Genomic DNA, 14,948 nt, shown 5'->3' with positions numbered 1-14,948 from the left:
TAATGATTATAATAATAATTAGGAGCCAGGTATTTCGGTATCTGAAATCGTCACAAAGACTGCAAGCTGGAGCTCTCTCCATACTACAGTAAGAAAACACGCCCTGAGGGTGTACAGCTACGTCTCTGGTTGTGTGAATAACCCCTTAAATTATGCAAATATTTGAAAGACTAACCCCGAAGTTAGTGGCAAGTTTGTTACTAGTGCTCCTCCCTTGTATTTTACCCCGTGGAACTGATCAAATGTTAACCAAAATTTTTTTCCCTTCTGTAATAAAGCAGTGGCAAAGAAAATCAGGTGGAATTCTATGTATTGTGCATTTTCTTAAAGTTTTCAGGAAAGCTAGAGTAACCCCAACTATTTTTGCTGAATAAAGGAAGGTTTATTGTCTTAACTTTCTCTGAGAGGAAACCGTTTTTTTTCCCTTTGGCACTGCCTTAGTTCCAACACCAGGGATGGAACTGGTGCCCCCTGTAGTGGAAGCACAGAGAGTTAACCACTGGACTGCCAGGAAAGTCCCTGGGAGGAACTGTTTGGACTATAGACTTTGTCTGCCTTTGAAAAAGTCGTTTTATAAAACTTACTTTTCCATTTGAAATAATAGTAATAATTCTGTTACTTTGTCCGAAGAGTTCAGAATGGCCAGAAAATAGAATCACGGAGCTGGTTGGAATGGGAAGATTCTAAGTCTGCTGTGAATATATTAAATATAAAGTAATAATGGTAAATCTGAATAGAAATCCACCTTCCCTCCAATAGTTGAAAACTCAGAAGTGCTGTCCAGTTTTAAGGACAGAACTGGAGATACTGATTTATGAGTCATCAGCCTAGTTACAGTTACATGAAAACAAAATATTACGGAGAGGAGAGAAACAATTCCAGTACTGATCATGAATAATGCCAAGGAAACCCAGAGAAGAAGTACTGGGCAGGGGCTATAGAAACTGAGAAGCCATTTTGGTTCAAGAAGTGATTTGTTTTCTTTTTGATAATTTAGTAAATGTTTGTAGCTGGTTTTTTTAGCTGGCAATGCCTTCACGTGGGAGGAAATTCAGAAGGTACAAAAGAAAACAAAGGTTTTGCCTGGCACTGAGATTAATGCTGGGGATATAAAGATGAATAAGATCCAGCTCTTGCCTTCAAGGTGGAAAAGTATTTAAGCAGATTGGTGTGATAGGTCCTGGGATAGATATGTGTACAGATGCATAGTAGCAGTTCAGACAGCCCTGTAAATTCAGATAGAAGGTTAGGGTGGGTATGAACTGGTGGTTGATGGATTCCTAGGGAGAATAACAGGCAAGATGTGTGTTACGCAAGGGACACGTCAGGAGGCCAATATAATGATCCACTTCAGTTCATGAGGCTCTGAACAGTACAATAGCAATGGAGAGGAAGTTATATTTTAAACATTTAGAAATAAAAGTAGGATTATGTGGTTAGCCGTGGGAAATGAGGGAGAGGGAGAAATCAAGGACTAAATTTCTGGCTTGTGTGATTAGGAGGTGCACCAGGAGGAAGAATAAATTCGGGAGAGATGACAGTGAGTTTATGTTTTCATTTATTTTGAAATGTTGATACTATATTGAAGTGAAAATGGCAGATAATTTTTTGGATATACACACCTCAGAGGGAATGTGAGAAGTCAGGACTGGAGATTGAGTATTGTGAGTCATCAGCTTATTAATTACTCAAACCCTGAGTATAGATGAGGTGGATCAATGAGAGGGTAGAGAGGAAAAAGAAAAATAGACTGGTTCATATCTTGAGAAATGCTGCAGTAGAGGCAAGTAGAATAAGATGAAGGAGACTGAAAGAGGAGAAACAGAAGAGGCGAGTATCACGGAGGTGGTTGCAATATTTTAGAATTTGCCTCTGAAGAAAAAGAATATATAGGACAGAATTAAAGGTGGTTTCAGAATCAAGAAATTAGTTTTTAGGGTTAGGAAAGAATGGAACATGACACCAGACTCAAAGAAAGGAGAAAGTTTAAAGACACCATCAGTCAATCAGTTCAGTTGCTCAGTCATGTCCGACTTTTGCGATCCCATGGACTGCAGCACGCCAGGTTTCGCTGTCCATCACCACCTCTTGGAGCTTGCTCAAACTCAAGTCCATTGAGTCGGTGATGCCATCCAACCATCTCTTCCTCTGTTGTCCCCTTCTCAGGAGTTGGATAATGTTCCAAAGGACCTTGGGGCAGGGGTTAGGGAGAAGGAGTTTGGCAAGGAGAGGGAAGCTAATGTCCCAGAGGTGTGGGATTAAGAGGATAAATCAGAATAGAGAATGATCTTGAATGAGAGAAGTCATGGCTCTTGAGAGTGGAAGGCAGCATTGATATAGGTAAGTTGATTTGCTCCAAATATGATGGATTTCACATCTTAATTTTCTTAATTATGAAATTGAGTCATCTGCTGAGAGAGGCAGGAGTAGAAAAGTTGTTAAGAATTGGAATCATCAAGGACAGACTAGCTTATCAAGGATAAATAAAATAATTTCAGAGATATGAAGATCCATCTAAACTTGGTGACTATGACTTTGCAATTCTCCAGTCTATACAGCTGTGAGTTTTCCATCAGCAGTGTTCAGCAGGTTGAATGTAGAGAATAGTTTCTGATTTGTGAAATGGGTTGAAGGAGTGTTCAAGGATGCAGATTAGTTGATGGTGCTCATGAAACTGTAATTTAATGTTGAGAAGGAAAGGAATTCTTAAATGACCATCATGGTCACTAATGGCTTCTTCAGTGGGGATTTCAATGGACATTTCAGTGTTCATCTTACTTGAATTTCCAGAAGAAAATATCCATGGCTGACCATTCTTGCCTTCTCTTGGCATCTCTGACACACACTCCTGGCTTTTCTGTTAGCTTTCTGAGTCTTTGTTTTCCATCTCTTATACAAGCTTTCCCTCTTCTGTGCAACCTGTATATATTTACATTCCTCAGGCCAGAGTCTTGGGTACTCTTTTTCTCCATATTCTCTCTCTAGTTCAGAATCTTTAAAACTCTTTTGAACATTACCCATAATAGGACATATATCTTACATTATAGACCTATATACACATATGTGTAAATTTACACAAATAAAACTGAAACAAAAATTTAATGAAACAGTACCCTTCCTATGTGCAATGAAACCTCTTATATCTTCTGTTCTATTTCACATTTAACCCATATTGGTCATAACCCTCTAAGTTGTTTTTATAAGATACTAATAGATTATTACCATAATTTTAAAATACTATTTTAAATAGTCAAAATTTTAAATGATATTTTATTCTACTGAGTACAGGAGGGGGCTGATAAACTAGGAGAGAATGAATAAAGGCAATAGTTTAAGGGGAGGTGTTCAGTTCAGTCACTCAGTCATGTCCGACTCTTTGTGACCCCATGAACTGCAGCACGCCAGGCCTCCCTGTCCATTACCAACTGCCGGAGTCTACCCAAACCCATGTCCATTGAGTCGGTGCTGCCATCCAATCATCCTCTGTCATCCCCTTCTCTTCCTGCCCTCAATCTTTCCCAGCATCAGGGTCTTTTGTGAGAATAAAGGTGAGAAAAAGGTAGAAGGAGAGGAAATTAGGGCCAGAGAATAAAGTATTTCGTTAAGATATTTGAGATGAAGCAATTCCAGATGATGATAAGCTCCAGCTCTGGCCATGGCCAGGAATTAGAATTGAAATGGTTGCTGAGATTTGGGTCATGGAACTGTGAAACTAGAATGTTACATATCGAATCCAATATCCATATGGAAATCATCCAGGTTGTTGGTGGTTCTAGAATGGAGAGACTGAACAAGATACACAAGACTTTAGTAAATATGGGGGAGAGATTAGGTGGCTCCTATGTAAAAGCAACCAGGAAAGATCCAAGGCAATGTAGTTGCATTATTTGATCCTCAATGGAAGACAATCCTGTTGTTTATTACTTTTTTTAAACTTTGAAGAATGACGTTTGCCAATTAACATTGTGGAGCAAGGAGAGTGCCATATATTCATTCTTTGCCTTGGACAAGAAGCTAAGACAGTCTTCACTACCAAAAGTTTTTTCGGAAGACAGGATCCTGTTAAGTTGATGAGTACAAGGAGGTATTTATAACAGGGTTGAGAATATAAGGGAATTTACTATAGACCAGAAAGCACAGATAAAAATAGTCAGAGAAGAAAGATACTTGTTTTGCAAGGAGAGAGAAAACTTAACTAAAGTATGAATGAGAGCCCAGGAGAGAATGGTAAGTAGACGGACTTGCATTTTGATAAGATAGTAGGGAAATGAGGAGGGCATGTTATAATAAATGATTCCATGGTTGAGTGGAACAGTTATGTCAAACCTGAACAAAATTAAAGCAGGCTTAACCTTGTACATAGTGGTACCTACAATAGCAATTTGCAAGAAAAGTCGCAGTGGATTAAATGTTTGAAAGGGTATGTGGTTCACTCCTGTCTTGCTATAGGAGGTATCAAAGGAGAATTAAATTATTCTTGTTTCCAAGCAGTGGTTAACCTGAGCAAATAATGGCCAGTAATCACAAACCTTCAGCAGTCCGTCCTGTTTCTCGAGGTGGGATTGGATTGACAGGAAGGCCTCCTTCTGGAATACGACCCCCATCAGGAAATATTCGAGTGGCAACTGGTGTAAGTTTAAAACAAATTGTTTAATTATTATGTGTATATCCTGGTAGAATTTGAAAAGCCTGTCTATAATATTCTTCTTTGTTTTTCTTTGTGCTGTAAGCATACTATTATATGTGTGTGTGTGTGTGTGTGTGTGTGTGTGTGTGTTTTAAACATCTAGAAGTATAAAGAGCTTCCCTAGTAGCTCAGTTGGTAAAGAATCTGCATGCAATGCAAAAGACCCTGGTTCAGTTCCTGGGTTGGGAAGATCTGCTGGAGAAGGGATAGGCTACCCCCTCCAGTATTCTTGGGATTCCCTGGTGGATCAGCTGGTAAAGAACCCACCTGCAATATGGGAGACCTGGGTTCAACCCCTGGGTTGGGAAGATCCCCTGGAGAAGGGAAAGACTACCCACTCCAGTATTCTGGCCTGGAGAATTCCATACACTGTATAGTCCATGGGATTGTAAAGAGTTGGACATGACTATATCAATGTGGGAGAATGTTTAAAAGACTAATGTTAAAAAAAAAAAAAGACTAATGTTAAGAGACAATGCGTACTCATACTAATATTGAAATTTATTTTAAAGCTACAACAATTTAAGGGCATAGCGTATTGGTGCCAAAACCAAGTGAAATGGAATAGACCAGAAATGGAATTAGGCAAGTAAGAATTTAATTAGTGATAAAGGTTGCATTTCAAATTAGTAGGAAAGCATGGAGTACTCAGTACTGCTGAATAATTGGTAAACCATTTGTTTTAATAAACCAAATTCTTCCCTGACACAGAATCCTAGATATTTTCAAAATTTTTATATTAAAAAATGAAATTTAAATGTATTAGCAAAACATGTAGACAAGTATATTGTATAAACTTAGCATCTCCCAAAGTTTGCTCAGGTTCATGTCCATTGATTGGTGATGCCATTCAGTCACCTCATCTTCTGATGTTCTCTTCTCCCTCTGCCCTCACTCTTACCCAGCGTCAGACACTTTTCAATTAGTTGGTCTTTCACATCAGATGCCCAAAATATTGGAGCTTCAGCTTCACCATTAGTCCTGTTGTAAATAAGGACAAATATATGGACATTTTGTTTCTTTACAGATTGGAAGTGGTATAAATATGTCTAACACATAGAATTTTACATTAAAAAAATATTACTTGTCATTAATTTTAGATATTAATTTTATTTACTATTTCAAACATTTTAAAATGTAAGGAAAATTTTACATATTACATAGAATCTTAGTTTTATTTTTAATATTCTTTTTATAGTGTTAATATTAGAGGTACAGTCTTTCTCTATTTTATTGAAACTGAATCTTGTCATTTAGATGCCACCTGGAACAGCAAGACCAGGCTCTCGTGGTGGTCCCATAGGGACAGGAGGAGTTCTGTCTTCTCAAATCAAAGTTGCTGATCGTCCTGTAACACAGCAAGGTTTGAGTGGAATGAAAACTGGTATGAAAGGTATCTATTTTAAGAAGATGAGCATATTTTGTATAAGAAGTATTATAGTATATTAGTGCTGCATCACTTCAGTCATGTCTGACTCTGCAGCCACATGGACTGTGGCCCTCCAGGTTCTTCTGTCCATGGGATTTTCCAGGCAAGAATACGGGAGTGGCTTGCCCTTTCGTTCTCCAGGGGATCTTCCTGACCCTAGATGTTAGAGATGGAACCCTCATTTCTTACATCACATGTTGGCAGACGGGTTCTTTACCACTAGCGCCACCTGGGAGCTATTACAGTGTATTGCTAAATCAGAATTATACAGTGAAAGAGGCTATTTTACTCAGTTCTTAACGCCTTGATTCAAAAATTTTAAGGGTTAAATAAGAGAATGAATGTGAGAATTCATTGTGAACTAGGGAGTTATATACATGTATGAGCTATTTTAATCATTTTTCTGGTGAACTTTGCTATAACTTCTCAAAATTGAATATGGGGATTTACAGTATTATGTTAGTTTCAGGTGTACAGAACAGTGATTCAGTTATATATACATATATATGCATATATTTCTTTTCAAATTATTTTCCCTTTTAGTTATTATAAAATATTGAGTATAGTTCTCTATGCTATAGAGTAGGTAGGTCCTTGTTGGTGAACTTTGCTATAATTTCTTTGAAGAAATTTGAAATAATTTGAAGGAAAATTCAGAAGTGAAAATTAGATTTCTAGTACTATATAGAAATATTCTTAGTTTCTTTTTTTTGGTTTCCATATCAAATGACAATGGTAGGTATTTGTATATTTATGAGAAGTGAGACCAGAAGTGTTACTTTTGGTAATAATTATTATTCCATTATAATGCTTAAGTAAGGAAGTGAGGCTAACATATAGATTTATACTACATCTCTCCTTATGTCTCTATGTGTTTAGAAATGCATAATAATAATAACACTATATGTTTTGATTCAAGAAGTTGGTCTATAATATATATATATATAAATCAAAACATAGGGAGCTGTTTCATATTGAGTTTTTAAATTTTCTGTATACATGCAAATGACTTATAAGGGATGAACATACTAGTACAAAATTAATTATAAGATGATATACCGACTTCTATAATATAATATATCCTACCTTTCAGCAAACTTAAGTTTCTTACTTATGATACAACTTGTTTCACTAAATATTGAAAATCAGTTGGTTATGGGACTTCCCTGGTGGTTCAGTAGTTAAGACTCTGCACTTCTGATGCAGGGGCCACAGATTTGATCCCTGGTTGAATAAGATCCCATGTGCCATGCAGGGTGGCCAAAGGATGAAAAAAAATCAGTTGTTTAGAAATGCTTGCTTAATAATTATCAATGCTGTGGAAGAAAATGACTCAAAATTTTGTAGTTGTTTAGTCTTTAAAACTGTATTCACAGAATCGTTTATGTGTTTACTATTTCTTATTTAAAAACCTTAAGGGCAGAAACCTTAAGGGTGCAATTCTAAGAGAACTCATCAAATTTTATTACTATATTAATTTCTCCTTTAAAACAGAACCAGTATTATTAATTATTTAATAATTATTATTTAATTATTTAAGATTAAATAAGATTCTTATTTAATAAGAACCAGTATTATTTAAATAACCAGTATTACTTAATATTTAATACTTAAATATTAAGTATTATTTAATAATTTAAGTATTATTGAAGAAAACAGTCATTTTCTACAAATATAGTTCAAAACCTTATGTGAAAAGTTCTGTTACCAGCATGTACCCCTATCTGCTGTGACTTTTGCTGTTACCTGTTCCAGTGCCTCGTTTCCCATTCTAGTGAGACATTCTCTCCCTCTTCTCAGCATGGATTTCAGTCAGTACTGCCTAGTCTTTTCTCTCATGCCATGCAGGGCATTTCACCTCTCTCAAGGTTTGGAACATTTAACCTATGGATGCTTTTTTAGTCCTACTGAAATGTAAGATTGTGTTCCTAAAAAGTCTCTGAAAAATTATATAAAATCATAATCTCTTGCCTACATTGAGAAATTTGTAGTCTAAACCTACATTGTCCATTGTGATAGCCAATAGCTATTTGTATTTGTAATATAAATTATTTGTATTTTTACAAATACAAATGTTTGTGATTATTTAAATTAACTAAAATTAGTTAAAATAAAAGTATTTTACCAGTTCAGTTGCTTAGTTGTCTCTGACTCTTTCCAACCCATGAACCACAGCATGCCAGGCCTCCCTGTCCATCACCAACTCCCAGAATTCACCCAAACCCATGTCCATTGTGTCAGTGATGCCATCCAATCATCTCATCCTCTGTCGTCCCCTTCTCCTCCTGCCCTCAATCTTTCCCAGCATCAGGGTCTTTTCAAATGAGTCAGCTCTCTGCATCAGGTGGCCAAAGTTTTGGAGTTTCAGCTTCAATATCAGTCCCTCCAATGAACACTCAGGACTGATCTCCTTTAGGATGGGCTGGTTGGATCTCCCTGTAGTCCAAGGGACTCTCGAGTCTTCTCCAATACCACAGTACAAAAGCATCAATTCTTTGGCACTCAGCTTTCTTTATAGTCCAACTCTCACATCCATACAAGACTACTGGAAAAATCATAGTTTTCACTAGATGGACCTTTGTTGGCAAAGTAATGTCTCTGCTTTTTAATATGTTGTCTAGGTTGGTCATAACTTTCCTTCCAAGGAGTAAGCATCTTTTAATTTCATGGCTGAAATCACCATCCACAGTGATTTTGGAGCCCAATAAAATAAAGTCTGACACTGTATCCACTGTTTCCCGTTTCCCCATCTATTTGTCCTGAAGTGATGGGACCAGATGCCGTGATCTTAGTTTTCTGACTATTGAGTTTTAAGCCAACTTTTTCACTCTCCTCTTTCACTTTCATCAAGAGGCTCTTTAGTTCTTCTTCACTTTCTGCCATAAGGGTGGTATCATCTGCGTATCTGAGGTTATTGATATTTCTCCCGGCAATCTTGATTCCAGCTTGTGCTTCCTCCAGCCTAGCATTTCTCATGATGTACTCTGCATATAAGTTAAATAATCAGGGTGACAATATACAGCCTTGACATACTCCTTTTCCCGATTTGGAACCAGTCTGTTGTTCCATGTCCAGTTCTAACTGTTGCTTCCTGACCTGTATACAGATTTGTTAAGAGGCAGGTCAGGTGGTCTGGTATTCCCATCTCTTTCAGAATTTTCCACAGTTCATTGTTATCCACATAGTCAAAGGCTTTGGCATAGTCAATAAAGCAGAAATAGATGTTTTTCTGGAACTCTTTTGCTTTTTCCATGATCTAGAGGATGTTGGCAGTTTGATCTCTGGTTCCTCTGCCTTTTCTAAAACCATCTTGAACATCTGAAAGTTCATGGTTCACGTATTGCTGAAGCCTGGCTTGGAGAATTTTGAGCATTACTTTACTAGCATGTGAGATGAGTGCAATTGTGCGGTATTTTGAGCATTCTTTGGCATTACCTTTCTTTGGAATTGGAATGAAAACTGTCCTTTTCCAATCCTGTGGCCACTGCTGAGTTTTCCAAATTTGCTGACATATTGAGTACAGCACTTTCACAGCATCATCTTTTAGAATTTGAAATAACTCAACTGGAATTCCATCTTCTCCACTAGCTTTATTCATAGTGATGCTTCCTAAGGTCCACCTGACTTCACATTCCAGGATGTCCCACTCTGGGTGAGTGTGAGTGATCATACCTTTGTGATTATGTGGGTCCTGAAGATCTTTCTTGTACAGTTCTGTGTATTCTTGCCTCCTCTTCTTAATATCTTCTGCTTCTGTTAGGTCCATACCGTTTCTGTCCCTTATTGAGCCCATCTTTGCATGAAATGTTCCTTTGGTATCTCTCATTTTCTTGAAGAGATCTCTAGTCTTTCCCATTCTATTATTTTTCTTCTATTTCTTTGCATTGATCCCTGAGGAAGGCTTTCTTATCTCTCCTTACTATTCTTTGGAACTCTGCATTCAAATGAGTATATCTTTCCTTTTCTCCTTTGCTTTTCACTTCTCTTCTTTTCACATACCACCAGCCATGTTTCAAGTGGTCAGTATTCCCATGTAGCTACTTATTGGACAATGCTGCTATAGAATATTTCCATTGTTGCAGAATGTTCTCTTGGTTAGTCCTGTTCTAGACCCCATTAGTCCTCATTTCCATTCAGTCACCCTAACCAGTAGAGTCCAATGTTTTTCTTGGTTGTTTTGAATCCACTCTCTTAACAGCCCAACATCTAGTCCCATCTTTGTGATCTTAATTCAGGCTTCCATTATGTCATGATGCTACGATATTAGTTCTCTTTTCTATTTCATTGCTTCCTTCAGATTTTTAGACTTACTGGGACATTTGTAAGAGCTATTAGAGAATTGTTGAGTGTAATTCTGATTGCGCTTTGGATTTGGTAATGTGGTGGCATTTTCAAACTGAACACTAATATCTAAAAATTTTTTTTAGGTCCCCAGAGGCAAATTTTAGACAAATCTTACTATCTTGGACTTCTTCGGTATGTTATATACTTTTTTTTTCTATGAATGATCGTGAAGTTTTAACTATAGTACTTACTGAGATAGTTAAATATCTATTAATTCTTAAGATTATTTTGTATTCTGACATAATTTATGGTTAATTTGGCTCTAAATAGATGTCATCACAAATGGTGGTGGTATAGTTAGGCTGAGATTTTAAATTTTATGTATTAGAATGTATGTGAGCTATATATTTCCAGTTCACTGTTTTTCATCTAATGAGAAGAATATTTTATGCTTCTTTCACTAAGTATTCTGAAATATATTATTCATAGATATGTGTATGAATGATAAAATGTATATGCATGCCTGCTAAATTGCTTTAGTTGTGTCCGACTCTGCGACCCCTTGGACTGTATGTAGCCCACCAGGCTCCTCTGTCCATGGGATTCTCCTGGCGAGAATACTGGAGTGGGTTGCCATTTCCTTCTCCATAAAATATATATACTTATTTATAATAATTACTGAAGAGTTTTACATAAGTATATATTTAGTCAATTGCTATAACTGTGACCTAATTTTATTTAATTCATTAGTTTGTTATGTATCTCTTAAGTATGCAGCTCTAAATTAACAACTCTTTTCTCTTTCTCTACCTACTTTTTTCTCTGCTCAGATGCCCTACTAGCCTATCTCCATTTTTCCATTTTACTTTATTTTCTGGTTGGTTCATCCTCTGTGTCTTCTTTCCCTATTACTTGCATTCTATTTAATGCATCCTTCTATTGTATCCTGAAATCTCTGTTTTCTTTCTTTTAGTCCTTCTTAATTCTTTTGCTGTTCAGTTACTTGAATCTTTTTGATCCTCAAACTCCTAGAAGTTAATAAGAGAAGGGAAGGTTTTCTCCCATCTATCCTCAAAGCTGACATCAGCCATTAAAAAGAACACATTTGAATCAGTTCTAATGAGGTGGATGAAACTGGACCCTATTATACAGAGTGAAGTAAGCCAGAAAGAAAAACACCAATACAGTATACTAATGCATATATATGGAATTTAGAAAGATGGTAACGATAACCCTGTAAGTGAGAGAGCAAAAGAGACACAGATGTATAGAACAGTCTTTTGGACTCTGGGAGAGGGAGAGGGTGGGATGATTTGGGAGAATGGCATTGAAACATGTTAATATCATATAAGAAATGAATCGCCAGGCTAGGTTCGATGCAGGATACAGGATGCTTGGGGCTGGTGCACTGGGATGACCCAGAGGGATGGTACAGGGAGGGTGGTGGGAGGGGGGTTCAGGATGGGGAACACATGTACACCCATGGCGGATTCATGTTGATGTATGGCAAAACCAATACAATATTGTAAAGTAAAAAGAAAATGATAATAAATAAATGATAAATGGTTAAAATAAATAAATAAAATGCCAGTGGATTAAATGTCATTATAAAATAAAAAAATAAAATAAAATCTATAGACAGTTAAATTCTAAAAAAAAAAAAAAAAAAGCTGACATCAGTAAGAATGAGAGTGAGGCCATCAGTTTTGATATCTAGTCACTTTTTAATCAAAAGAAGGAAAGGTGATAAAGCTATTTCTCACCATCACATAGCCTCTCTTCTCCAGGATTTGTGCTTCTGTACTAATAATTACAATTACCTACTTATGTTAATTGAGTGAAGAACAATGGTTCTCAACTGGCAGTGATTTTGCCCCCTCAAGGAATATTTGGCAACTTTTAGACTCATTTTTTGTTGTCATAACTGGATTTGGGTGATGTGTCATTGGCATCCATACCAGAGAGATGGTTAAGCATCTTACAGTGTACAGAAAGTATTGTTTTAAGTATTATTCAAAGACCTAAAATGTCCATAGTGCTGCTCTTGAAAAACTGTATTCTAGAGGGTAGCAAGAATTGTGAGAGTGACAGTTAGATACTTACTTCTGTCTGTAGATTGTACCAATTTGTCCAGGTTTCCATTTCATCTTTTTTAATGAATAGAGAACTTTTATCAATTTCTCAGTTGGAGTATACCACCTTAATAAAATAAGCTGCTTAAATTGTTTTTCTTTTTTTAGTGAAATTTCACAAAACCGATTATTGTTTAACTAGAGAGACTGTTTTCTGGATTGGAAGCATTACTAATTTCTTTATTTCTTTCCATTAGAAGTAAAATAAGTGAACTCACAACAGAAATCAATAAACTTCAGAAAGAAATAGAAATGTACAATCAAGAGAATTCAGTGTATTTGTCATATGAAAAGAGGTGAGTAATTTTGCAGTTAAAGTATGCAAGGTATATTTTTATTGTGAGTAACATTTGATGTAATATGTTTCAGAATTTTAGTACTAAATTTGTAAACATAATATTCATAATGTTCATCTGCCTATTTATGTATTTATGAATGTATTTTATATTTACAGAGCTGAGACTTTAGCTGTTGAAATAAAAGAGTTTCAAGGACAACTAGCAGACTACAACATGGTATTTGGTCTTTTCTGAGAGAATTTCTTTTGAATATTTTCATTGCTTTTTACCACTTTAGAAAATGCCAAAACATTTTAATGTTAAATACCAAATAATGCATGAATACATGCATAGAAAGATTGAAACCATACCAGATGTAGAGATTAAAGTATATATTTGCTTTATCCCTACTTTCCCTCCCAAGAAATATTTTGGCTTTATAGATTAATAGGTATTCTTCCAGCCTTTAAAAGAAAAACACTTAAAAATACAGAACATGGATACTTTTTTTCCCTAACAATTTAAAAATAATATTTTTTAGAGTAGATAAAATGTATTGAGTACTAGCAATGTCACTGCTTTAACAATACTTTTATCTTTCTACAGAGTGTTGTCATCATGACATTTTAAAAATTTAGTTACTTAGTACCAAACTTGCCTTTATCCTTCCATTTCATTCAAAATACAGTGTTTGTCTTCTGTCACAATAGAGCATCTAATATAATCACAGTTTTGCTTCCTAATGTGGACTTCCAGTAGAAGCTTCCTAGTGTGGATTTCCAGAAGAAACGATCTTGTTTGCAGTGTTGATTACTGGCTCAATCTTTGGAGTAATCTTGGCCCCATGAACATTTCTAATGTTTCAGAATTTTCTTTCTTCCTACTCTGTGGGTACTTTAGGCAGCAGTGGTCTCGGAACTTACTGTAAACTTTATCTCACTTTTCCAATTTAAAAATAGTGATACACAAAGTAAGAAATATTCCACCATAATGATTAGGTACCTTATACTCTACCTACTTGATATTATTATATTGGACTCACAAACAGAATTTCTGATTATATTAATAGTATATTTTCACAGTATAATCCATATAGTTCTGTGCAACGTTTTTAGTAAATGATCTTCTAAATATGAGAAAAATAATTTTTTATAAAATATAAAAGACAGAGAAAGGGATTTTTAGTTATATGAGAATAAATTATGCAAGTTACTTGTTATAAAAATATTAATAATGTGTAAAATGTGCTGTTTGTAGGTTTTTATCTAATACAGAGAAAGCACTTAGTTAGCCAGTTATCTTGGAGAAGGCAATGGCACCCCACTCCAGTACTCTTGCCTGGAAAATCCCATGGGTGGAGGAGCCTGGTAGGCTGCAGTCCATGGGGTCGCTAAGAGTTGGACACGACTGAGCGACCTCACTTTCACTTTTCACTTTCATGCATTGGAGAAGGAAATGGCAACCCACTCCAGTGTTCTTGCCTGGAGAATCCCAGGGATAGGAGAGCCTAGTGGGCTGCCGTCTATGGGGTCACACAGAGTCGGACACGACTGAAGCGACTTAGCAGCAGCAGCAGCAGCCAGTTATCTAACACAGAGTAAGGTTTCAGTAAATATTAGATCTTATTAGCATTATTATCCAGAGAGGGAAATGGCAACCCACTCCAGTGTTCTTCCCTGGAGAATCCCAGGGACGGGAGAGCCTGGTGGGCTGCCGCCTATGGGGTCGCACAGAGTCGGACACGACTGAAGCGACTTAGCAGCAGCAGCAGCAGCATTATCCTCCAGGAAGCTAAGGTCATGGCATCTGGTCCCATGACTTCATGGCAGATAGATGGAGGAACAGTGGAAATAGTGACAGACTTTATTTTTGGGGACTCCCAAATCACTGGAGATGGTGACTGCAGCCATGAAATTAAAAGACACCTGCTCCTTGGAAGAAAAGCTATGACCAACCTAGACAATGTATTAAAAAGCAGAGATGTAACTTGGCCAACAAAGGTCCTTGTAGTCAAAGCTGTGGTTTTTCCAGCAGTCTTGTATGGATGTGAGAGTTGGAGCATAAAGAAGGTGGAGCACTGAAGAACTGATGCATTTGAACTGTGGTGTTGGAGAAGACTCTTGAGAGTCCCTTGGACT

At 36.6% G+C, this 14,948-nt stretch overlaps 1 protein-coding gene across 3 annotated transcripts in view; it reads left to right on the top strand.

Annotated features, from left to right (window-relative positions):
- The window catches only part of IFT74 (intraflagellar transport 74), a 98,821-nt gene that overhangs the window by 576 nt on the left and 83,297 nt on the right, over nt 1–14,948 (top strand). Inside the window, exons 2-6 of one of the 3 annotated variants that reach the window (XM_005683594.3) lie at nt 4,492–4,630; nt 5,945–6,080; nt 10,544–10,592; nt 12,730–12,828; nt 12,987–13,047. In XM_005683594.3, the coding sequence (XP_005683651.1) occupies nt 4,511–4,630; nt 5,945–6,080; nt 10,544–10,592; nt 12,730–12,828; nt 12,987–13,047 (465 nt within the window). In that variant the 5' untranslated portion in view covers nt 4,492–4,510. Of the gene's footprint in view, nt 1–4,488; nt 4,631–5,944; nt 6,081–10,543; nt 10,593–12,729; nt 12,829–12,986; nt 13,048–14,948 lie in introns of all 3 variants that reach the window. The other 2 variants (XM_018051891.1, XM_013965870.2) reach the window with 2 other exon arrangements.

The sequence above is a fragment of the Capra hircus genome, chromosome 8, assembly GCF_001704415.2.
Source record: "Capra hircus breed San Clemente chromosome 8, ASM170441v1, whole genome shotgun sequence".
In the NCBI taxonomy this organism is placed as follows: Eukaryota; Metazoa; Chordata; class Mammalia; order Artiodactyla; family Bovidae; genus Capra; species Capra hircus.
This window is presented reverse-complemented; position numbering and strand designations above follow the sequence as displayed.